General features: G+C 41.8%; 1 protein-coding gene across 18 annotated transcripts in view; it reads right to left on the bottom strand.

The window, feature by feature from the left end:
• The window catches only part of MCF2L (MCF.2 cell line derived transforming sequence like), a 120,881-nt gene that overhangs the window by 28,574 nt on the left and 67,939 nt on the right, over positions 1–24,368 (bottom strand). For 16 of the 18 annotated variants that reach the window (XM_083735215.1, XM_083735220.1, XM_083735206.1 and 13 more), the window contains 5 exons: positions 22,139–22,253; positions 9,226–9,316; positions 3,533–3,652; positions 1,479–1,595; positions 603–752 (listed from right to left, as the gene is read on the bottom strand). In XM_083735215.1, the coding sequence (XP_083591341.1) occupies positions 603–752; positions 1,479–1,595; positions 3,533–3,652; positions 9,226–9,316; positions 22,139–22,253 (593 nt within the window). Of the gene's footprint in view, positions 1–602; positions 753–1,478; positions 1,596–3,532; positions 3,653–9,225; positions 9,317–9,432; positions 10,055–22,138; positions 22,254–24,368 lie in introns of those variants that run through there. The other 2 variants (XM_083735209.1, XM_083735211.1) reach the window with 1 other exon arrangement.

Genomic DNA, 24,368 nt, shown 5'->3' with positions numbered 1-24,368 from the left:
CTGAAGTTCTGCTGTTCCCTGCAGCCCAACAATCTGAAGTTCTGCTGTTCCCTGCAGCCCAACAATTAGGGTTAAACACTTCAAAGTATATTTTGGAAACCGTCACTGGCACTCATTGACTTTCTCTTTCTCTAGCTTTGTGCCGAAAAACCTCTCTCACCACATTGCTTAAAAGTGAAAAATCCCTGAGCAAAATTCTCCTAATTAATCAATAATTAATTATCCAAACATTGATTCGGGATTTTGTGAGGGAATCTCACATTGCTACTATTCTTTTTGCTGGTACTGGTAACTGGGGAGAGGGTGGCCCAAAGCATTTTAAAGGCAGCATGAATTCTGTCTGGCAAAAGTATGGCCAACCGAGTTAAAGCTCTGTTAACCCGGAAGTAGCTGTTCCTGGTTGCAAACTTTGCCCCAGGATGCAAACAGAAATCGCATCCGCAGTGGGAGGCCCCATTAGCGAAAGCGCACCTCAAGATAATGGTTTCAGCTTAAGGACGGACCTCCAGAACGAATTAAGTTCATAACCAGAGGTACCACTGTATTCCATAAAACGTCCTCAGATATTGCTAACACTACATATAATAACACAGCTAGAATACCTTCATTTTGTCTTTGTTTTCAGTATGTGCTGTAAGAAGGGCACTGGTGGATTGCACATCATTTGGTAGCTCTGTTTCTGCCAGTTCAGTGCCGAAGGATCGAAGGTTTTTAGCAGTCTGCTTAACCATTTGAGCAAAGTTCTCTATAGCCTTTGGGATTAATGAAGGCATTACACACAGTCAAACTCAGGAGTCAAATGCCATTGAATATAAACACACACACACACACACACACACACAGAGAGAGAGAGAGAGAGAGAAGCATAAATAAAGAGTGACATATCAGTGGGTCAAACCCAACTAAGTCAAACTCAAGAGCAGACCCACTAACATCAGTGAACCTAAGTTACTTAAATTCGTTGATTTCTGTTTGACTATTGTTAGATATCATTTGACATTTTTAGAAATATCACTTACAAAAATTAAAAGGCTGCATTAAAACTAAATGTGAAAACCTATAAATACGATGTCTCCACCATTATTCACCTCATTAAGTGCCTATAAGAGAATTTTTCAATATAGTTTGAAACTTCAGTGGATGATACCCAGGTCCACTCCAGTTATGACTAATGATGGATATCACCTAAAGGATCTAAATTTTTCTTTTAAAAGCACTTTAGTTGTTTCCTTTTTCCTGTCTCGTGAGTTATCACCAAAAAAGCCACCCTCTTTTAACAATATATTGTTAATTCCTAAACTTTAAAGTCACAACTCCAAATTCATTAATCGTTGTATATCTCTCTGGGATGGCCAAGTTCTTCTGAAACATCTTCTCATATACGCTACTTCAATTTGTATTCATAAGGTTATGCCCAGAGTGACAGAGCGTACAACAGAAGGGCCATTGATACAACCAGTTAAAGGGAAGTGACTTACAGTGCGATGTGTCAGCCACCTATTATGGCAGTAATCTAGAGTTCCTCCAAGATCTTCTGTTAGTTGTGTTCTGTCAATGTAGCTATTTAATTCTGCTAGTGAGCTCAGCATTATGATCTATAGCACAGAAGCAGCAGGAGCAAAAGAAAAAAGAAAAAAAGGTTATTTTAGGGGGGGGATTGACAGCTTTGGAAGTTTGCAATCATTTAATTTCATTTCAATCAAGCCACAATGCTTCCTTTTGCATGGGACAATAACAGAAGAAATAATAATTGCTTAAGTCAAAAGGCATAACCAAAATGTATACATAAAGGTAAGTTGTAGTGACTTTGTAATAAAACATGCAATGTATTATTCATTCAAACATGTAGTACAATGTATGTTTTCCCCTAGTCCAAGGATAGAGGGGTAGGCTGGTTGCCACGTTGCCCTTTGTGGCTACTGTCACCAAGCAAAAACATGAGGGGTTCATGCACACCTAGTGTAGGCAATGCGACCCCCTGCACACGCATCAACAAATGACAACGAAATGATTAATACCATCGGTTCATGTCTTCACAAATTGGTGTTGGTTCCAATACACACATACCATGCATGCACACATCTGGCTGCCTAAGAGCTTTAGAAAACACACTTGTGGGTCACTTCATTTTTAGTGGTGAGGTGGGTGGTGATGCATGATATAGCAGTCTGAAATGCTGGCCCTAGGAGGAAGGAGGAAGCTTTCCCTACTAGGGAGAATCTCAGCTATCAAAATTAATGTGCTCAGAAAAATGCTGTTCTTATTCCAATCAATCCTGATCCTGATCATGGAAGAATGATCTGAAATTTACTGCATGCTACACACTGAAAGAGAATTATATGAAAATGATCCACAGATGATATTTGGCGGAGTAGACTGGCTAAGATGTATAAGGTGGAATCAGACCTGTGCTGGAAATGTAAAGAAGTAGAAGGAACCTTTTCCCATATGTGGTGGGCATGCAATAAAGTTAAAGTATATTGGGAAAAAATATATAATAAGATGGAAAAAAATGTTCAAAACAATTTTCTCCAAAAACCCAGAGGCATTTCTGCTAGGACTTGTTCAGAAAGAGGTTCCCAGGAGTCAGAAAAAATTATTCATGTATGCAACAACAGCGGCTCAGATTTTGTTAGCCCAAAAATGGAAACTGAGAGAGGTCCCTAGTAAAGAAGACTGGCAACCTAAGATGATAGAAAATGCAGAATTAGCGGATCTAACAAGCAGAACAAGAGAACAAGTATTTAAAGAGGAGTGGAATTTTTTTGCCGAGGATACTAAAAATAATTGTGCAGTTAAAAATGCCGGCAGTATTAAAGTAATTCAACAGTATAACATATTCTGAATTGATGCAAGATAGGAAAATTAAATTAGATGGATATCTACAAATATGTAGGAATGGTGAATAAGTTAAATGAACCTTGGAAGGGGAGGGAGGGAAGTCAATGAATGTATGGTATAATAAAATATGCTTAATTTGAAATGTAACCTTTCAAAATGTAATAAAAATTATTATTTAAAAAAATTGGAATGCTGGCCCTATGGGAATCTTCTACTGAATTTTGTTGGTTAAGTGGTTAAGATTCTTTGTTAGCAACTCTGGGAAACTATGGAGTATAAACCCATTAAATAACCAATAAATGAAATGAATGCCCTCTCCTTTTCTTGGTCACCTACTGCACACATCCTCTACAAGACAGCACTGGATGTGTTACTCATACCTTCTGTTAGCTCCCACTACATAAATGGGACAACATGGAGATAAAAGGACGGAGAATTAAACTTGAAAAGCTATGCATAGGAATAAAATCTATGAAGCCACAAAAAGAGAGTTTTGGATTTAGCAAATCCAAAGATTGGATCTCGCTCACCGATCTTTTTCATACAGTTGTTAATTTGCAAATAACACATGCTAATTGTGTATGAAGAACTATTATAATTCAGGTCTTCCAAAACCAGATTAGTGACCCAAGCTATATTATTACCAAGTCTACCCAAATAACAAATCACAAACAGAAGTAAATGCACTAACCGGCAGCTTCATCTTATACTCATCTCTATGAAATTTGAATGCAATGTCGAAAATGGTCCTGTGAAAGAATCCCGTTGGTCTCAAAACCAGAACTAGCTGCAAATTTCCAGGAAACGATGCCTGCAAAAGCCACGGGAAAATAAAAGCCTGTCATATTAAAATGGAATGATCTCTTCATGGATTTTTGCCAAAAGCAGTGAAGCAGTGTTCCAGCTTTCTGTAAAATCCCATCAGGAAAGGAAAGAAACCATTGTTTTAATTTAATTGGACTGGCAAATCATGGTTTGTGCTAACCATGGTTTGACACGATTTCAGAATGGAGGGCCATGGCTACAGCCGTTTCCCCTGCGCTATAGAACTGAAAACAGATAAGCAGTTTCAGAGCATTGTTTGTCTACGTTTGGAAGCTCATACAGTAGTTTGGGGTTTGGTGCAATTCATGAACCGGTGTGATGTGTAAACTTGAGCTGCTGATATTTATTAATGACACAATATTTATTAATACAAACCATTTTGAGATGAGAACTGTGACATAGGTTGAATTATTACTGTTTCTAAACTGATAATGTAAGTTAATTTTGTTGCATTCAGCCTAAATCCACAGTAAGAACGGTTGTTCTTCCAGCTATTAGGACTCAAGTCTGAAGTGGGTATTGAACTGTTACCACAAATAGACATCTGGCAGAGAGGGGGAAAAACACCCTGCTTTAAATCCAGGTAGCAAAGCTGTTTTCTTCTTCTAAAGTCTTTTGTAATAATATTGATGATGATGGTGATAATTTCATTATTTATACCCTACCTATCTAGCTGTTCTGCCCTAGCCATTCTGGGCGGCTTCCAATACATACAAAAACATAACATCAAACAATTTGTAAGCTGTATACAATACCTTAAGTGAACAGACAGATATTGACCTGGACCTTGCCTCTACATTTCCACTCAATTCTACCTCCCAATTCAACCCAACACAGATGGATTCCACATTTAGACCTGTGCAAAGCTGCTGGGATTCTGTCTCAATGTTTCACCCCAGGCAACAAGCTACTGTGTTATGTTTGCTCACTAAGCACTGCTCCTGCTGCCTACAGGATTGCCTTTCCTTCTACTCACTAAACACTTAAATTTTGTTGCAGGCAGAAGTAGAAACCAAATTGCTTCCTTCTGAACTACAAAAAACACACGGTTCATGTTTCCAATACATAATGCTTTGGCATGCTACGGACACTGTCATGTCACACAAAGACGCTGAGCAAATAATGAACTGATGAGTTCCAAAATAAATACAGGAAGCACTGCCAATTGGACGGACACATTCTCAATTTTCTTCACAGCTGGATATTTCTCGGTTCATCAAGTTATATTGCCCCCAAGGAGCTGTACTGCAGAGGCAGCCGATGTGTTACCCTCCTAACGTTGTTGGACTCCAATTCCCATCAGCCCCAGAGAGTTGGGACAATAGTTAGGGATAATGGGAGCTGGAGGCATCTCTCTTGCATGGTATCCAATCTGCTACTTCCTAAAGTTTTAAAGTTTAGCGGGACGTGGGTGGCGCTGTGGGTAAAACCTCAGCGCCTAGGACTTGCCGATCATCAGGTCGGCGGTTCGAATCCCCGCGGCTTGGTGCGCTCCCGTTGCTCGGTCCCAGCGCCTGCCAACCTAGCAGTTTGAAAGCACCGCCGGGCGCAAGTAGATAAATAGGGACCGCTTACTAGCGGGAAGGTAAACGGTGTCTCCGTGTGCTGCGCTAGCTCGCCAGATGCAGCTTGTCACGCTGGCCACGTGACCCGGAAGTGTCTTCGGACAGCGCTGGCCCCCGGCCTCTTAAGCGAGATGGGAGCGCAACCCCAGAGTCGGACACGACTGGCCCATACGGGCAGCGGTACCTTTACCTTTACCTTAAAGTTTTAAAAGTCAATTGGCTACTACCATTACCTTAAAAAATGATACAAGAATAAGCAACATTAGATGAGAGAACTAAGTTCACAAGGACCATCTCCTCCCCACAATGTATATTCCCAGAACAGAGTGACAGTGTTCTTTTAACCTTGTGTCCCCATTTATAGTGGGACTACAACTCCTATCATTCTTGAACATTGGGTCAAGCTGGCTTGGGAAGATGGGAGTTATAGTCCAACATTATCCAGAGACCAAGGTTGGAAAACACTGGGGTACGGGGCAGTACATCACCACTGACCATGCAGAATTCCCACTACCATCACCAAAGGAAAGGAAACTGGCAGACTTCTTGAAAGACAACACATGATAAGCAAACACAGAGCACAATAGGAGACCCATTTGGGAAATAAGCCACAAATAAGCTCCCAGCACTCACTGAAGAGGAGATAGGTACTGGCGGCTGGGGACAGACACTAAACACTCCTCCCATTAGCACTGTTGGTCAAACATCCCTGCACTTTCTTTCCTTGCGGAAGCTTAACCAGAAAAGTGATCGTCATACATCAGATCCTCTAGGAAATGGTGACTGCTTCAAAGGCAACACAAACTTATTTACAATATTAATGCAATATAACACAACTGGTTCCTCTCAACTGATGAACCCTCGAAGCTCTGATAAGGTAAGCACAAGTTTAGCCGGAGTGAAAGAACACAATAAGTGGCATTCGGACTCCCTGCTACAAGCATTTAGTCACAGGGACCATCCAAACTATTGGCTCCATCTATTAACACAAACCCCTTCTTTCAATGAACCTAAACATACCGTATTTTTCGCTCCATTGGACGCACCGGACCATAGGACGCACCGGACCATAGGAGGGGGAGAACAGGGAAAAATTTTTTTTCTTGTTCTCCCTCTCTAAAACAAGGTGCGTTCAAGGTACATTCACCAGAGCTTGTGGGGCTGGCGGTGGGGGGCAGCGCTGCTTTCCCCCACCGCCAGCCTCAAAGATCCCTGAAGCCTTTGGAGCGCAGCACCCTGCTGCCCTGCAGAGGCTTTGCACGCAGCCGTCCCCAAGCTAGAGCAGCGAGATGGAGCCCTCCGTCTCGCTGTTCTGGCTTGGGAACAGCCTTGCTAGCTTCTGCAGGACAGCAGGGTGAAGGCACCCTGCTGCCCTGGAGAGGCTGTGCGCGCAGCTGTCCCCGAGCTAGAGCAGCGAGATGGAGCCCTCCGTCTCACTGTTCTGGCTTGGGAACAGCCTTGCTAGCTTCTGCAGGACAGCGGGGTGAAGGCACTGCCCTGGAGAGGCTGTGCGTGAAGCCATCCCCAAGCTAGAGCAGCGAGACGGAGCGCTCCGCAGTGCTCCGTCTTCCTGTTCTGGCTTTGGGCTTAGCGGCGCAGCCTGCATTCGCTCTATAGGACGCACAAACATTTCCCCTTAATTTTTGGAGGGGAAAATGTGCGTCCTATAGAACGAAAAATATGGTATCTACAGCAGCAAAGAGATGCTTGATGCAAGAAGCTAAGGAGGACTGTAGAAGCAGCAACACTAGCAGCTGTGAAAGGTGGAGAAGCAGATGGCCACATGAGATCCACCCACTGTAGTATACAATAAGCGCTTTCAATAATGAAATCTGTGTTTGTTTTGTTTCAAATTCATGGATGAATCTCCAACTCCCTTCTGCAGAATAAACATTAGTTGAGTTTGGATGCTCAAAGAAAGGGAAGGATCAGTATCTTCTTGGAGGTGGGGACTTCAGCAATTTGGTCAGAAGCTGGGCAGACAGAAAATAACCAGATGCCCACCTGACCATGAAATAATGCTACAGGACAATACTTCATAAACCATCCTGTTGGCACTGCACTGCATACTTGACAGCTGTCTTCACAACCAAAAACTGGCATCTCTGTGGCAACCTTGGTGGCTTGGAGGCTTTGTTGGTGCAAAAGGAAATCCTCAAGGGTGCCAACGTTGGCCAGCTCAGGCTTGTTAACTATAATAAGTTAAGTTGTGGATCCAAGGTTCTTTCTATAAACAGGTGATTGAAAAGTTCAACTTCTCACAAGTTAAATAGCTAGCATCTAAAAAAACTCTACTGTAGAAGTAACACCCCTTTCAGTTATTTAAGGGGAGGAGGAATCACTGGTTGGTTATCAAATAGGGGAAGCTTTGAGGAAGTAGGCTCTGGCCTGCCAAAATGAGAAATGACGCTAGCTTTTAAATGTATTGGCTTTTTTTTGCTTCCAGGAACAACAATGTGGCCTTATGAACACACACCTGATCACACTTTTGTATTAACTGTAAATGGTTTGTCAAATTGGCTCTAGGGAAGTGGAAATCATTTACTCTTTTAGGTGATGATATAGTTTTAACAGGGACGCGGGTGGCGCTGTGGGTAAAACCTCAGCGCCTAGGGCTTGCCGATCGCATGGTCGGCAGTTCGAATCCCCGCGGCGGGGTGAGCTCCCGTCATTCGGTCCCAGCTCCTGTCCACCTAGCAGTTCGAAAGCACCCCTAAGTGCAAGTAGATAAATAGGTACTGCTTTATAGCGGGAAGGTAAACGGCGTTTCCGTGTGCTGCGTTGGTGCCGGCTCGCCAGAGCAGCTTCGTCACGCTGTCCACGTGACCCAGAAGTAAAAAAAAAAGAGATGAATGTGTGATAAAATGTGAATTGGTTGTACAAAAAAATGTTTTTGTTTTTGTTTTTGTGGAAAATGAATAAAAATATTATTATTTTTTTAAAAAGGGAAGTGTCTCCGGACAGCGCTGGCCCCCGGCCTCTTAAGTGAGATGGGCGCACAACCCTAGAGTCAGACACGACTGGCCCGTACGGGCAGGGGTACCTTTACCTTTATAGTTTTAACAAAAGGACATTGAGTCTTAGTAATGGAACATTTTACGAATATGGTAACGTATTCTGTGTTTACTTATTTTGGTGTTGTCTTTCTTAGGTGTAAGAACAAAAAGAGGAAACATGGCCAGTATATTTTAGAGCCAGAAGGTTGTTGCTTTACACAGAAAAGTCTAAAAAGCCTTCTGGTGGACTGTGTATATCAGGCATAGGCAAACTTGGCTCTCCAGATGTTTTGAGACTACAGTTCCCATAATCCCTGACCACTGGTCCTGTTAGCTAGGGATGATGGGAGTTGCAGTCCCAAAACATCTGGAGGGCTAAGTTTGCCTATGCCTGGTGTATATAATATAATAAAGTAAATGCTTATCAATCCATTTACTGTTTTGTATTATTTGATATGAACCACACGCCCAGCTAATAAATGTCACAATAGCAATACTTCAAGGTTTTCACGTGAAATACCAATTGTGCTTTAATTGAAACCTGCTAATTTGTCATTTGTTTGAGCTACATTGTTGGAAGCAAGTGATTCTGTGGGCATCATAAAATAGCCCTTCCCCCAACTTCCCTACAATCACATACACAGTTAAAAATCACAAGACTGTTTGTACCCCACCCTCCTTAAATCAGCATAACCCTAAAGGCCTGGATTCACTTGATCATCACATCATAAAGCATCCCATTTTTAGTGCATTCTACAAGCATCCCATTTTTAGTGCATTCTATATTTTTCTATTGGTACAGATCATTTCTGCCTCTACTGCTAAGCCATATATAGCATTGTAAACCACTGCACATACTGTGACCTGAGTTGAAATCAGAAGCAGACAATTATTATATAAAGCTGCCTGACAAAGGGATAACATGCAAATACTTTGGTGAATGAAATTTGTGTAGGATTGTTAAGAGAGTCAAAAGACTTGACTGCATAACAGCTCACCGCAATTCGCAGTATAGAGGCTTGCACTGAAGTCCATTTGTCTTGCCTGCGGTCTATGACAAGTATAAATCCAATTCCAGCATCTTGTGAACTAATTGGGGGGGGGGCACAAGGGAAAAGAAAAGGAAGAAGCAATTATGGGAAATGATACAAGTGGTTGAAATTCTCAAGCAATTATTTTACCGTCAGGAATGAACCTTTTCCTACCAGAGACTAAGTTATCACTCTGCTGAAATCAATATGCCGATGAAACTCAAATGCAATATGCACAACCATTAGAAGAAAGAGACATTCTCAAATGGATTACACATAGTTTCAGCTGGTCAAAACATCCATTACCCTTCTCCACAGGTAGCAAGGCTTTATTAATTTGATATGCAAATATGCTTCCACTTCATTCTGTCTTGCTGTTTTCTGAAGTATAGTGATAATCCATCCTTTAAGTAAGGGTCAATAAGGGTCACTCCAGAAGGAGAAAAATATTTTTCTTCCTCTTAACATTTTCTTGCCGGTACACTGGTTTTATTCCATCAATATATATGTTTCCATCCCTTGAAATGCAAGCTCTTAGGTTCCAGATTCCAGGCATCACTTTAATCCTAAGGAACATGAGATTTCTCTAGTCTTCTGCATTTCCGTGAGCTGCTCTTCGAGGAATTATGTAAACCAAGGCAGAATTTTCCCCACGTCATATATCAGAAAGGTGAGAAAAGAAGCAGTTTCTGCAACGGGAGTTTCTGTGACAGCACACAAGCTTGCATCCGTCTGGGGACTGGGAGGAGAATCGTTGTTTTCTTGCTCTGTTCAGCTGCATGTGTTACAGCCACAGAGTATAAATAAAGAGCTCCACTCCTGTTTTATACTTTCACATACAAACCAGTTGTGTAATGCTGGCAGCTGACTGCTAGCCAATTACAACGTAATGGAAATGACAGGCAACTATAAGCCAGAATGACTTGAATTTCTATTTGTTTTGTGTATGTTTGAGCAGATCATATATATATTAATACCCAAGATTATATATATTAATACCCATTACATTACTGTTAACAAAACCGTGGATTATATTAATAATAGTAATCAAAAGACATATGTGCAAGGATACCTGCATATTCCCAATTGCAGAAACAGACATCATTTTTGTTTTCGCTTATAGCATTTCACATGGTGACAAGCATGTGACTGAATTGGCCATATATGTAAATGCTACTTTCTAAAACAGCATTTCCTATTACGATGATTCCAAGTCAAATACATTAGGACTTTTCACTATCATAATTCTATATAAGCATCAAGCGCTTTAATTCACTCTGTTATTCCATCTGCAGTTTTCTAAGTGCATATCTGTGCTGAACACTATTATTTATTTACATTCCTAACCTGTCATAAAACCCATGTTCTACTGTGATTTGTAACATTTTGTCAAATCTTTCCAATAACATTAAGAACTAAAGCATTAGATGTAGCTGAGATTCAGAAAAAAAGAATAAACAGAAACTATAGATTACTGTGTGTTAGAATTTACACTGGGCTGGTTAATGCTAAACATGGGCAAACTCTGAAGAACCATTAAGAGCTTGCCACCCTTAAGTTCCAAGAAAATTCCATAACCTTCAGGAATCACTTAGACCCCATTAGTACCTGGGAACAGACCACCCTAAGTTATGTCAAATCCATGGGTCACTTTCTGTTCCAAGATGGGGACATTTCAAAACAGATTTTCAATGTGAACCAGGAAGTAACTGCAAGAAGGTAAGATAGTTCTTTTGAGCCCTTTTAAAACCATTGTTTCTCTTACCTCTTTTTAGTCACCCAATTCCATTTTGCAATCCACCCAGCTATTGGTTTTTCTCCTCTCAACATTATGCGCCGTTCAGTTCTTAAGGGACTGTTTGGGAAGTTGCTTCAAGCCTTTGATCAGAATCCCCCCCCCCCAACAAGGAAAGGGTACAATATTTGGGCTTCTTAGTTTAGAAAGGGATGCGGGTGGAGCTGTGGGTTAAATCACAGAGCCTAGGACTTGCCGATCAGAAGGTCGGCGGTTCGAATCCCTGCAAGGGGGTGAGCTCCCATTGTTTGCTCCCTGCTCCTGCCAACCTAGCAGTTCGAAAGCACGTCAAAGTGCAAGTAGATAAATAGGTACCACTCCGGCGGAAGCTGTACGCCGGCTTCCTCAGCCAATAAAGCAAGATGAGCGCCGCAACCCCAGAGTCGGTCATGACTGGACCTAATGGTCAGGGGTCCTACAGTGTATGGTCAGGCCATACAGTGAAGTTGAATGTAAGAATATTCAGGACAGAAACAAGAAGAAGATACTTTGCCCAGCACAAAGTTGCACTATTAGAATTTGCTCACAGAGGATTAGACAAATTCATGATGACAAGGCTATCAGCAGCTGCAGGCCACAAGGGCTATGTTCTCCCTGTCTTGCATGTGAAGAGATTCTTTCTGCTAGTACAGTGTTATCCCAAACTTGGGTCTCTAGCTGTTTTTTTACTACAACTCCCATCATCCTTGGCTAGCAAGAGCAGTGATCATGGATGGTGGGAACTGTAGTCCGAAAGCAGCTGAAGACCCACGTCTGGGAAACAGTGTACTAGTGCAAAGCTACTAAACTTTAATATCAATGTAAATAAAGCAATAAGGATAAGTTAGGCAAGAAAGAGCAGGGCGGATAGACAAAAAAATAAACACATGAATTTGCAAATATTCAAATAAGCCCCATACCGTACTATATTTTGTGACGAAAACACACCACAGCAAAAAATTCTCTTGAGCAGTTTTGGTGTATTGAAACGCTTCCCACATCTCAAACAGTACCACAGACATCATATCATTTGACCTTTTATTGAGAAGACAGTCAAATGATCTCATGCACGTAGGGGAAGGGGTGGGAGTATAATGCAGGGGATTTTAACAGGCAACTTTCCCAAAGGGTGAGTGGAAGGAATGATCTGTTAGTCATTTTGAAGATCACTGCATCCTCGAAGGGATGGGTGGTGGTAAATGCTATATAAATCATGAGTTAAGTATTTCTTCTGGTATGAGTATAGTTTTTTCTTCATACCTCCCTTTAAAAAGAATTTTATCTCCTATAACTGCAGATAATTCTTTAATAATCTCGCCAAGCTTGTGTGTGTGTGTGTGTGTGTGTGTGTGTGTGTGTTTAATAAAAGGTCAATGAAGGCACCTTTAAATAAAAATATTTCTTCTGACAGAATATTATGTAAGAGTATTTTATCCAACACTGCTCTCTGCTGCAAGCCGCCTCCACCATATGGGTGATCCTGGCTGAGTAGCAACCTTCACATTAGGAATCCCAAACACTAGCACTGTGAGTTCAAGAATGCACACCTAGCTCAAAACACACTTCCAGCAAAATACCGTATAGTACAACTCAATGAAATAAAATGCTTTCCTATATTTCTGCTCCGTTGAAGTTACATTTTAATCTACCTGCGCAAATATAGCTGTGCTGCCTTAGTATTTACTCACCAGTTAAATGAGACTGACTATATGAGAGTGTAGCTTTGTCCCATGAGTAGCAGCCAGAGTGGGGACTCTAGAAAGATTTAGGCAGCTACATTTGAAATTAGAAAAAAAATCACAAAATATAAGTATCTCTAAGGTTGCTTCTGAGATATTTTGCAATATCCCACCTGAGCAGGGGTCAGCAAACGTTTTCAGAGGGGGCCGGTCCACTGTCTCTCAGACCTTGTGGGGGGCCAGACTATATTTTTTTGGGGGGGGGGATGAACAAATTCCTATGCCCCACAAATAACCCAGAGATGCATTTTAAATAAAAGGACACATTCTACTCATGTAAAAACACACTGATCCGGCCCCCGGGCCTTAGTAACATCAGCACCATCTCTTAATGTTCCAGGTTGAATCCTTTCAGGTAAAACTGGCTAGGTAAAACTGGAGGACCACTGTCAGTCGGTGTGGTTCAAGCTGGGAAATCTGTGGCCATCTAGATGTTCCTGGATTAAAACACCAATCTTCCCTATTCATTGGCCATGCTGTCTGAGGGTTATGGGAGTTTTAGTCCAACAATATATTGTGTAGTCCAACAAATTATGTAGACAAGGGTTTCCCAAACTTGTGTCTTCAGATGTTTGGGGCTGTATTGGGGGTCCAGCTGTTTTGGGGCTACAACTCTCATCATCCCTAGTTAACAGGACCAGTGGTCAGGGATGATGGGAATAGTAGTCCAAAAATAGTTGGAGACCCAAGTCTTGGAAACTCTGGTATAGGCAATACAGCATTGAGATAGGAGGACCAATGTCCTGCCTATAGGGCAGTTTCCTAAGATGACCTCAGAGTTTTATTAAAAATGACCCATGTTTATTTAAACCTATATTCTATACCATAACTCTGTGTTCTGTTCATTTTTGCCACTAACAGCCTCTTATATCTTATTTTATTATATAACAAATCCCCAACCAAGATACCAATTGTGTAACGTACTAGAACTTTCAGTTCGAATCTACGTCAGCACAGAATACCCTAAAAGCAAACAGCGTGAGTCATTCTCTTCTAGTAAGTAAGAATGCCATCTTGGTACAAAAATAACCTGAGTTTTAGCTGTTTAGACAGAGAACAACAATATCTTGAAGCCATATTCTGCTCCTGTGCTATTGTCAGTGAGGTCAGCTGTCTGAGGACACAGCTGTTTATAAATGACCGTGATAATAAAATAAAATAAAAATTAGTCACTGAACAGGCTATAGAACTCATGATAGACATTTTTCACATTGTCTAGCATACAAAAAGTAATGTACAATCATCCAAATCTAAAAAAAGAACCCAACTCCTTGCTGTTAAGCTTTTATCAATACGGTTGAAGCAAATAAATATCTGCCTGCCTAATGTCACATTCAATGGTTTCTATATATTTATTAGAAAATAGCTGATGCTGTATTATTCTGATTAATGAACAGAAATGGGTGGAAATCTTATGAACGCTTGCCTCAGCACAGTAGGCTTTACTACCGCCATGCTGGAGGCTTGGTCAGCTATCAAGTTATTTTGATAGTTTAACTGGCAACTTGGTTTTCAGTTGGAGGAGAGGAAAAAGAGAGACGGTACCAGAACAGGTGTATGGAATTTTTGGCTTTCCACATGTTGATGAACTGCAAGTCCCAGCAAGCATGGCCAATGCCCTGGGATATGTGGAGTTGTAGTTCAAGCAACATCTAGAGCAGGCTTCCTCAACCTCGGCCCTCCAGATGTTTTTGGCCTACAACTCCCATGATCCCTAGCTAGCAAGACCAGTGGTCAGGGATGCTAGGAATTGTAGTCTCAAAACATCTGAAGGGCTGAGGTTGAAGAAGCCTGCTCTAGATGTTGCCTGGGTAGGCAAACTAAGGCCCAGGGGCCAGATCCGGCCCAATCACCTAAATCCGGACTGTGGACGGTCCAGGAATCAGCGTGTTTTTACATGAGTAGAATGTGTCCTTTTATTTAAAATGCACCTCTGGGTTATTTGTGGGGCATAGGAATTCGTTCTGAGAGACAGTGGACCGGCCCCCTGCTGAAAAAGTTTGCTGACCCCTGATCTAGAGGTTCCACACACCTGCAACTAGAATATCCCATTTTCAGTGTATAAACCAAGGTCTGGGGGCCACCAGTCAGATCCGGCCTTCCAACCCTACCCCAATAGCCCACAAACACCCAGTTTTATAGTGGCAAAGGCTGCTGGGAGGTAAAGCCTGCAGAGTCAAGCAGGGAGTTCCATAATTAAGGGGCCAACATTTTGTCATGTAACAAAATGGATGCCTTTTAGGCTTTTAAGCAAGTACATTTTTATTTAGCCAAGCCTTTTTAAAATGCTTACGTGCTGATGCATTTATTTTCCTGCTTGGTTATTTAGCTGATGTGCTATTTTTTAAAAAAGATGCTTTGTAGATTATGCATTTGTATTGCTTCAGATTGAACTATTATTTTTGCATCTGCAAGCCCTTGTGGATGTTTTCTAAACTGAAAAGTGAATATAAATATTGTAAATAAATGAACAGTCTAATAAATAAAACAAACTTTAGGTAAGTGAACACAGAATCACTGTAGTTAAAAAGAGGGAGAAATATAGCACCAGGACAGGCTAATATATTATTTGATTTGTATACCGCTTAATATATTAAAAATATCTCTAAGCAGTGTACAAAAAACAAGAAAACAGACAACTTACAACAAAATCTTACACATATAAAAAGTTACATTTATACAAAGTTACATCTGTCTGTCTATCCATCTATCTATCTATCATCTATCTATCTATCTATCTATCTATCTATCTATCTATCTATCTATCTATCTATCATCTATCTATCAATCATCTATCTATCAATCATCTATCTATCTATCTATCTATCTATCTATCTATCTATCTATCATCTATCTATCTATCTATCTATCTATCTATCTATCTATCATCTATCTATCTATCTATCTATCTATCTATATCTATCTATCATCTATCTATCTATCTATATCTATCTATCTATCTATCTATCTATCTATCTATCTATCTATCTATCTATCTATCTATATCATCTATCTATCTACCTACCTACCTACCTACCTACCTACCTACCTACCTACCTACATCTACCTATCATCTATCTATCATCTAAATAGCAATTCATTTTCCTTCTGACGCACCCTCCATCTCAGCCTCTGGGTTTTCACCCAGAGTCCAGACAAACTCAGCTCACCCAGAAAAGTTTCGCATTGAGAAGAGTTTCTGGAAACTGAGGACATCACCCTAGTTGTCCTCTCTCTCTAGACTTGATTTTTATGGTCAGGACCAATAAGGATGGTACTTCCTCAGGCTGCCCACAGCTGTGCCCCATTCAGCTGCACTCTCCAATTCCAGGCACACCAGGTCTGTTGTGTTTCCCAAGGGGTCCAGAAGCTGGGGAAAGAGTCTACCCTTCACTCACAACTCTTTCTTCACCCTCTGACCTCTCCTCCTCCTCCAGCTGCTCTCCATATGACTACAATCTTACACTTTTCCCCAGTGAGATTGATTGAACTCATTGACATATTAACTAAGCACGGAATCGTAGCCAGAGGCTGATTCCGAGTTGGAGAGCAAAAGCAGGGAAATGTAAAATATTTCAAATATCCACAAAATGTCTGGGCAAATGGACCTTTAGATCAGGCATAGGCAACCTCGGCCTGCCAGATGTTTTGGGACTACAATTCCCATCATCCCTGACGACTAGTCCTGTTAGCTAGGGGTCATGGGAGTTGTAGTCCCAAAACATCTGGAGGGCTGAGGTTGCCTATGCCTGCTTTAGATCATGCCAAAGCAACAACATTTCTAGTTACAATAAATTATTCTTTATGACAATTATTCATTGAGATAGTTATAGGGGAAACGGTATGATTTGTTGCTTTGTAAGTGGCGTTCTCTGGTCCATGGGGTCACGAAGAGTCGGACACGACTAAACAACAACAAGTGGCCACATGCAGAAGTGGCGCTACTCGTTATTGAAGGAGCATGTCAACAAGTCAAGACAGCAGAAAATGTTATTTATTGCAAGCAATAATTCTTGAATTGAGGCTATATTTGTCTTGACTGCCATAAGTTGTACATGACAATTATATGATGCCTTACCTTCTTCTGTGGATTTTTAAAATAAAAAGTATGCTATTTTTCTTAGTCTGACCGGAACAAGCTAAGCAAACTATTCCTAATGACTCTTACGATACTGTAATAGTAATATGAACACCATCTACTTTTTATAATCCATTACCAAGGACAAAATGAATCCTCTGAATCCTACGGGTAACTCCTAAACTGCCCTGTAGAATTAAAAATAATTAAATCTCAATGCTTTTCACAGTATTACTAGAACATTCAACATTGTCTCCTGAGACAGATGGATGCCAACATGAATGAAAAAGAAGAGACAGCAATTTTAAAAAAAAAGATTGCTAGGGAAATTGTAAGGATATTCACCATTCTGTAGCAGCCTCTAGTGGTTCTTGCAAAAACTGAATCCAAAAATACTGGAAAAGCTCACAATATTGAGAAAATCAGGGAAGAATGATAAATGAACAAAAATACTGGGTGCCACTCACAGGGATGGGGGATAAATTTGGTTCAGCTTGCATTTTAATGCAAACCTACGTAATTCCCATTTCCAGAAACAATTCATTTATTTATTTACTTCATAAAATGTATACACCGCTTGATTGTAAAAAACAACAACAAAAACCCCGTACATGGAAAACAATGCAGCTATCCTTCAGTATTTGCACTTCTCTGAATTGTGCTATATGCAGTTCTCCAACCAAACAATAGTTTCTGAAAATAACAAAAAATGCATACAATCATATACTGGATCCCGAACGCCTTGTGACTCGAACGTTTTGGCTCCTGAACACCGCAAATCTGGAAGTGAGTGTTCTGGTTTGTGAATGTTCTTTGGAAGCCGAACGTCCGGTGTAGGAAGCTCCTGCAGCCAACTGGAAGCCGTGCCTTGGTTGTTGAATCTTTTTGGAAGTCAAACCGACTTCCAGAATGGATTCCGTTCGACAACCAAGGTACAACTGTACCGGTAGGAAAAAGCCCTTACAAAAATATTGGGGGCGGGCATGCTGATGTAGAAATGTGGAGAAATGAAATTAGGAATGGAAAAATGAGACAAAGAGTAACTGACAGATTCCTAGCCATCAAAAATGGAAACCCTATGACAAATTCCACCCCACATCCTACACAGCACAACTGAGCCAATGTCCTAGTAGTGGTTGAGTATAGATGGTCGAAATCTCAGCTTAATAAACAGAGATGCGCATGAGCTTCATGCATCCAGATGCAGCAGCCATGTTTCCCTGTCAGGAAGAGCCAATGATGTGGAGCAAGGGTGGGAAAATGCTCAGCATCGTGCAGGATGTAAGCTATAGTATATGCAATCGCATTTTATGAAGCGAGGTTGGATCACAGAATCAAAGAATTGTAGAGTTGCAAGGGACCCTGAAAGTCATCTCTGTCCCCAATACCATCTCCTTCTTCTCCATGCAGAGGACCTACTGCTGGCTTGTTCTTCCTCTTGCTTCAAATATAGCCAAAGATCCTTTTTTAAAAATTATATTAAACCTCTCTTGCAAGACTGAGCTCATTCTGAGCTTTGGCCCACCAGACCTTCTCCCTCCAACTGCTGGCTACTAGTGCATACTCTTTCTTCACGATTTCTTCTTTCTTCCATTTCTTATATATGTCCTTCTAACATCTCAGCTCATCTGCAAGCTCCTTACGCAGCCACAGCAGTTTCATTAGGTGCCTCCCATTTTTCTTTGTTGTTGGCACTGTGTGCCTTCAACATTTCACCTCTTGAAGTCTCTTCTCTTTTATTATTTCTGATCATGGAATTTCACCCAGAGCTGCTGTTGTGTGTTGTTACTTATAATGATGTAAAGGTAAAGGGACCCCGACCATTAGGTCCAGTCGTGGCCGACTCTGGGGTTGCGGCACTCATCTCGCTTTATTGGCCGAGGGAACCGGTGTACAGCTTCCGGGTCATGTGGCCAGCATGACTAAACCGCTTCTGGTGAACCAGAGCAGCACACGGAAACGCCGTTTACCTTCCCGCCGGAGTGGTACCTATTTATCTACTTGCACTGTGACGTGCTTTCAAACTGCTAGGTGGGCAGGATATAATGATGTAGTTCCTCCTAAACTCACAGCATCCTGACTGGATGATGAACAGAGAATAATAAGGAAAAGAAGTTCCAAGGAGAAAGGAAGCTGTGTAAACCTCACACATGGCTTACATGGCCTGCTTGGTAGTATGAGCTAGGATTTGTAGCTGTATTAATGTAAATAGGTTTGGATGAAATGAGGGATGTCTCCAAGAAGGAAGTTCCCAGGCTCCCCAAACATAGCCTGTCACCTTCACAACGCTGCTTTTCCCAGCACTGTCAACAGAATGGCATTGTATGGTTAGAGGGAGCTGCCTTAATACAAATCAGACTCTTGGTTCATCTATCTCAGTAGTATCTGCACAGACTGGCAGCAGCTCCCTGGCATTTCAAGCCAGGACACATCCCCTGGTCTAATGAAGTTTGAACCTGAGACCTTCTACAAAGTAGATGCTCTACCATGAGCCATAGGCTCTTCCTAAGATCAGAAGGTAAAGTACTCTGTTCTTAAAAATGGGATGGAGTGGATCTGGAGATAACGTTTCAGGGCCGGCGGGCCACTTCCTGCAGCTTGCTATGCTAGATCTGGCCTGTGGGTTGCAGGCTAACCACCTTTGCTTTCAGTACATGGCTGCTTTGTGTTTCTGTATTCCACCACATTTTTAAGTTGTGTCGACAAGAGTAGCCGAGTTATCGTTTCGTGGCACAGATCGTTGCTGCTCATGTTTCTGCCGCCTGCTCTTTTGTACAATGTATGCTCAGTCATTGGGTAAATACCATGCAGTGAATACAGGACATGATATACATGAAATTCTCTCTCTCTCTCTCTCTCTCTCTCTCTCTCTCTCTCTCTCATTCTCTTTCTCAACACAGGGTAGCGGAAGAAGATCAATAGTCCAGAGTGGAAAGGAAGTTTTGTGAGTCCAATATTGCTCGGCTAGACATGGGTTACCAGTATTCACGTTTCAGCATGTTATCCCTTCCTCAGCATTAAAACCGGCCTGCATACTATATGCACTGCATGCACTGATGGGAAGCTTTCTGTGGGTGTTTCATTTAGGGAGCTGCAGGAAAATTCATCCAGGGATAATTCACCATTTCGTTGAAAATCCTCCAGTCTATCCACCAGACAGGTGGTTCTGCTGCTCTCCTTCTTCCCTGCTCTGTTTTATAATTCGTATCCTTATTTCTTCTAACCTTAAGCCAACAGTTTTGAAATTCCCAGAATTAAGTAGTGTTGCTGTTGTTGTTAATGTGTGAATGGCTGTTCTTTTTAAAAGGGGCAGGAATCTGTACAAAACTGAACAGGAAGCTTTTCAGCAGCTGACCGAAGCATTCTAGTTCTGAAGAAATTTCCCTGTGTATGAAACTGCAGTGTCCTTTCTGTCTTGATTATTTTACTTCCTGATTTATGGGGGAGTTATGTGGTAAAACTGGGTTAAGCACTGCAGTTTCCAATAAGGCTAGTTTACATGACATTGTTGACTAAGGGCAGAGACGATACAAGACTCTGCCATACAATTAAACAGTTCAGTGTACCATGCCATGAAGAATTAGAAATAAAGGCTTTTAAAGCGCACAAGACCAGATACTGCGAAGTAATTTACAAGGACTACACTCTTTGGCACGTCAAACCAAATATTCCCAACACCACTCTCACGGAGATCAATTTTCATTTCTATTAAAAGGCAAACTTGAGACTCATGGATGCATATTAAAAAGGCTCTTACAATATAGCTTTGCAAATCCAACAGTTCACAAAGCTATACCGCAAGAGCCTTTAATAGCACTGGCTTTTTGCCAAAACGCACTTTCTTTATTAAAAGTAGAGATCACTTGGTAATGTTTCTATGTCAGATGAGTGCTAGGGAGCAAAGCCAGATGACTGATTTGATATGTTCCATAGCTGCATGAGTTGAACTGCTTGAAGCAATGTCCCTGAGATTCAGATGGTTTCAGTGTAATCCTCTTTTTTTCAAGGGAGCTGGTGTGTATGGCTGTACACAGCTAAGCCACATGGGTTCCTACAAACACTGGCTTAAGAGCCACAACTTATTCAGGAATAGGCCAAAACTTCAATAACGAAAGATGTTTGGATGACGTGCTGCTTTGTCAGAATGCTTATAATGTCTTGTTGATACTCCATGGGCAGACCCTGTGTTTTGGATTTGGAAACCCAATTACAAGCATGCCACAACAGTCATGGAGGAAGCACACATGTATAAATTGCAGCTTGCTCTTGTGAAAACAGAACATGCACAGAAAGTGGGGTTCCAGTCCTTTGCCGATAATTCTCTACCTGTCCATGTTCATCACTGAAGCATATAAACATGGAACTTCTTGATAAATTTACCATTTCATACAGACCATATTGGCCCGAATGTAAGCTGCACCTGAATTAAGCCGCACCTTTAAAATTGGAGAGTGGGAAAGAAAAAAGAAAAGAAAAAATACCCGAATATAAGCTGCACCATTCTTCGTTGCTCCTCACTGCATACTGGGGGTGGGGAGCCACACTGCGTTGCAGGGGGTCTTTTCCCTTCCTCACTCTCTCCCTTCCCGGCCTTGGGGGAGAGGACGGGGGACTACACGCAGGGCGGGCGCCGCTTTGCCGTACTCCTGGCTGCATACCGTAAGGTCGTGAATATAAGCCACACTTTAACTTTTCACGGTCGGAATTTGGGGGGGGGGGAAATGAGGCTTATATTCCGGCCAATATGGTATTCATATTTCACAACAAAACAACTGTATCACAAGATTGCAAACAAGGTTGATAAAATATGCATTCAACTGAAAGAACACTCAATGACTAAGTTACCATCGTTATTTACAAAGGGCCTCAAAGATTTCACTCCTGTCTGAGTCATGAAGTGGCCTAAGGAACTGACTCCCCCAATCCCTGTTTTCACCTGGCAGGAATGGGGGAAAGGACAAAGAATTTAGCAGTACTGGAATGGAGAGTATGTGAGACTATTGCTTAAGGACTGTGGAGCAGAGCTGAATGTTTGCATGTTCAGAGCTGTAGAGAAACACAAAAAGGGGTCTTTGAACCCAAAATTTATACTTCAAGGTGTTCCAAAGGCTCATTTCTCCTTAAAAGCAGCAATATGCTTTTTCAATCCCTGCTTTATATCCATAATGTTCTTTTCTTTATTAAACGGTTTACAATCTGCCAACTCTCTTCCTTATGTGTGTGATGTACCTAACAAAGCATTAACGTTAATTTGATAAGCATTCTCATTTCCTTGAGCACACGTCTTACCTGGGGATATTAGTGAGGTATGTCAGAACACTCTGAAACTCCTTCTCTGGAATTTCGCTAAATGTTGAGTACTCTGGAAAAGTGATGACAGGGCAGCCATCTTTTCCTCGCCCACCTGGCAAGAAACACAGAAAATTATTTACTCACCACTCATTCCTCACAAAGAAGCTATAATTGCTACATCCCTTTCAGACATGAAAACAGATCAGTTAAGATATCAAATATCTGAGGTGATTTACTTATGAGCCTGATAATGAGAACGCTCCTCAAAAAAGGAGGCTGAGGAATTGCTAGTAGTGAGAGTGCTTTGATTTAGTTGAACTGCAATGCAACTGCAGGTAGGGGAAATGCTAAATATAAACAAGTCCAAAACAAAGTGAACCCAATGGAACCACCTACTATGCAATAATGCAACAACAATTTGTGATGCAGCTGAGCTTAGAAAAAAATTAGGCTTGGGAAGCAAAGGTCGGTGCCAGCGGCAACTCAAAAACTGCCAAATGGATGTACAGCTTGATAAGGAGGGCAGGAAGGTGGTTTACCCACCCATGTTCACTGCTGCATGGAAACTGCTAGGTACCTCCTTCCTTGTTCCTACTCCCATTTGGTTTGATCCACAACTTCCCAAAACACAGTTTCTGGAGTTTTTTTCAATGCTCAGCTCCGGAAGATACAAAGCAATAGTAAGATATGGGGTTAACAATACAGTTTTGCAGCATGGAATGGTCCTGTTTAAGGTTCCAGGCAGCCATGCCCTTTTGGGGAATATTTCATCTCCCCCTTACAGTTTTTCCTCACAACAATAAGTTAGTAAGAGCCAGTGTGGTGTAGTGGTTAAGAGCGGTAGTCTCGTAATCCTGGGGAACCAGGTTCGCGTCTCCGCTCCTCCACATGCAGCTGCTGGGTGACCTTGGGCCAGTCACACTTCTCTGAAGTCTCTCAGCCCCACTCACCCCACAGAGTGTTTGTTGTGGGGGAGGAAGGGAAAGGAGAATGTTAGCCGCTTTGAGACTCCTGAAGGGGAGTGAAAGGCGGGATATCAAATCCAAACTCCTCCTCCTCCTCTTCTTCTTCTTCTTCTTCTTCTTCTTCTTCTTCTTCTTCTTCTTCTTAGTAAAGGTAAAGGTACCCCTGCCCATATGAGCCAGTCGTGTCCGACTCTAGGGTTGCGCGCTCATCTCGCTCAAGAGGCCGGGAGCCGGCGCTGTCCGAAGACACTTTCGGGTCACGTGGCCAGCGTAATGAAGCTGCATCTGGTGAGGCAGCACCAGCGCCGCACATGGAAACGCCGTTTACCTTCCCGCTAGAAAGCGGTCCCTATTTATCTACTTGCACTTAGGGGTGCTTTCGAACTGCTAGGTGGGCAGGAGCTGGGACCCCAGCGGGAGCTCACCCTGCCGCGGGGATTCGAACCGCCGACCTTTCGATCAGCAAGTCCTAGGCTCTGTGGTTTAACCCACAGCGTCACCCACGTCCCAACAATAAGTTAGAAATTCATTATTCCATGCTCAATTCTCTCCGAGCAGTTTCCCCCATTATTTTTTTCTTTCTGCAAACCTGAGGGTTCTTCTGAGCATACCGATACCTGCATTTTCATAAGAGAGTTATAACACTTTAGCTACATGTGCAATGGAATCAGTCTTGAATCAGACACAGGTAGGGCCTCACAACGTAAGTATATCCCTGATGTCCAACACTTTTTACCTCAGGCTGTGGCTGAGGGGGGTTAAAGCAACATAATTTAAAGACAGGAGTCCATGCTCTAACTTGGTGCTTATTTCATCTGAAAAAAAAAGACTTTAGATTTTAGAAGCACAACCAGTCTGCATGCAAGTCAATGGAGCATGAAATTTCTTCATGCTTGATTTGGCCTAGGAGGAGGTCTGAAAGAGCAATTTAAGTTGAATGACTTAACCTTTATTGCAACCTAAGAAGTATGGGATTTTTTTTGAAATTGGAAATTCAAACTGGCATCACCTCTGCCCTACAATATTAAGTGTGGACTATGGACATGTATACACTTTGTGATAATTGTCTATGGATGAAACAAACAACATAGGAAAACACAGGCAATGTACAAAAGCAAACTTTGAAAATATGACTTCCGTGCATTTCAAAAGCTGGGTATGTACAAAGCCTATACTTGCAAGCTACCCTCTTGTCAACATAGAACTGCAAACCTGCAATAGGGGCCTAATATCTCTAGACAAAACTGCAGGGTTTTTGTAAA

The sequence above is a fragment of the Podarcis gaigeae genome (assembly GCF_964106915.1).
Source record: "Podarcis gaigeae genome assembly, chromosome: 4".
Classification (NCBI taxonomy): Eukaryota; Metazoa; Chordata; class Lepidosauria; order Squamata; family Lacertidae; genus Podarcis; species Podarcis gaigeae.
This window is presented reverse-complemented; position numbering and strand designations above follow the sequence as displayed.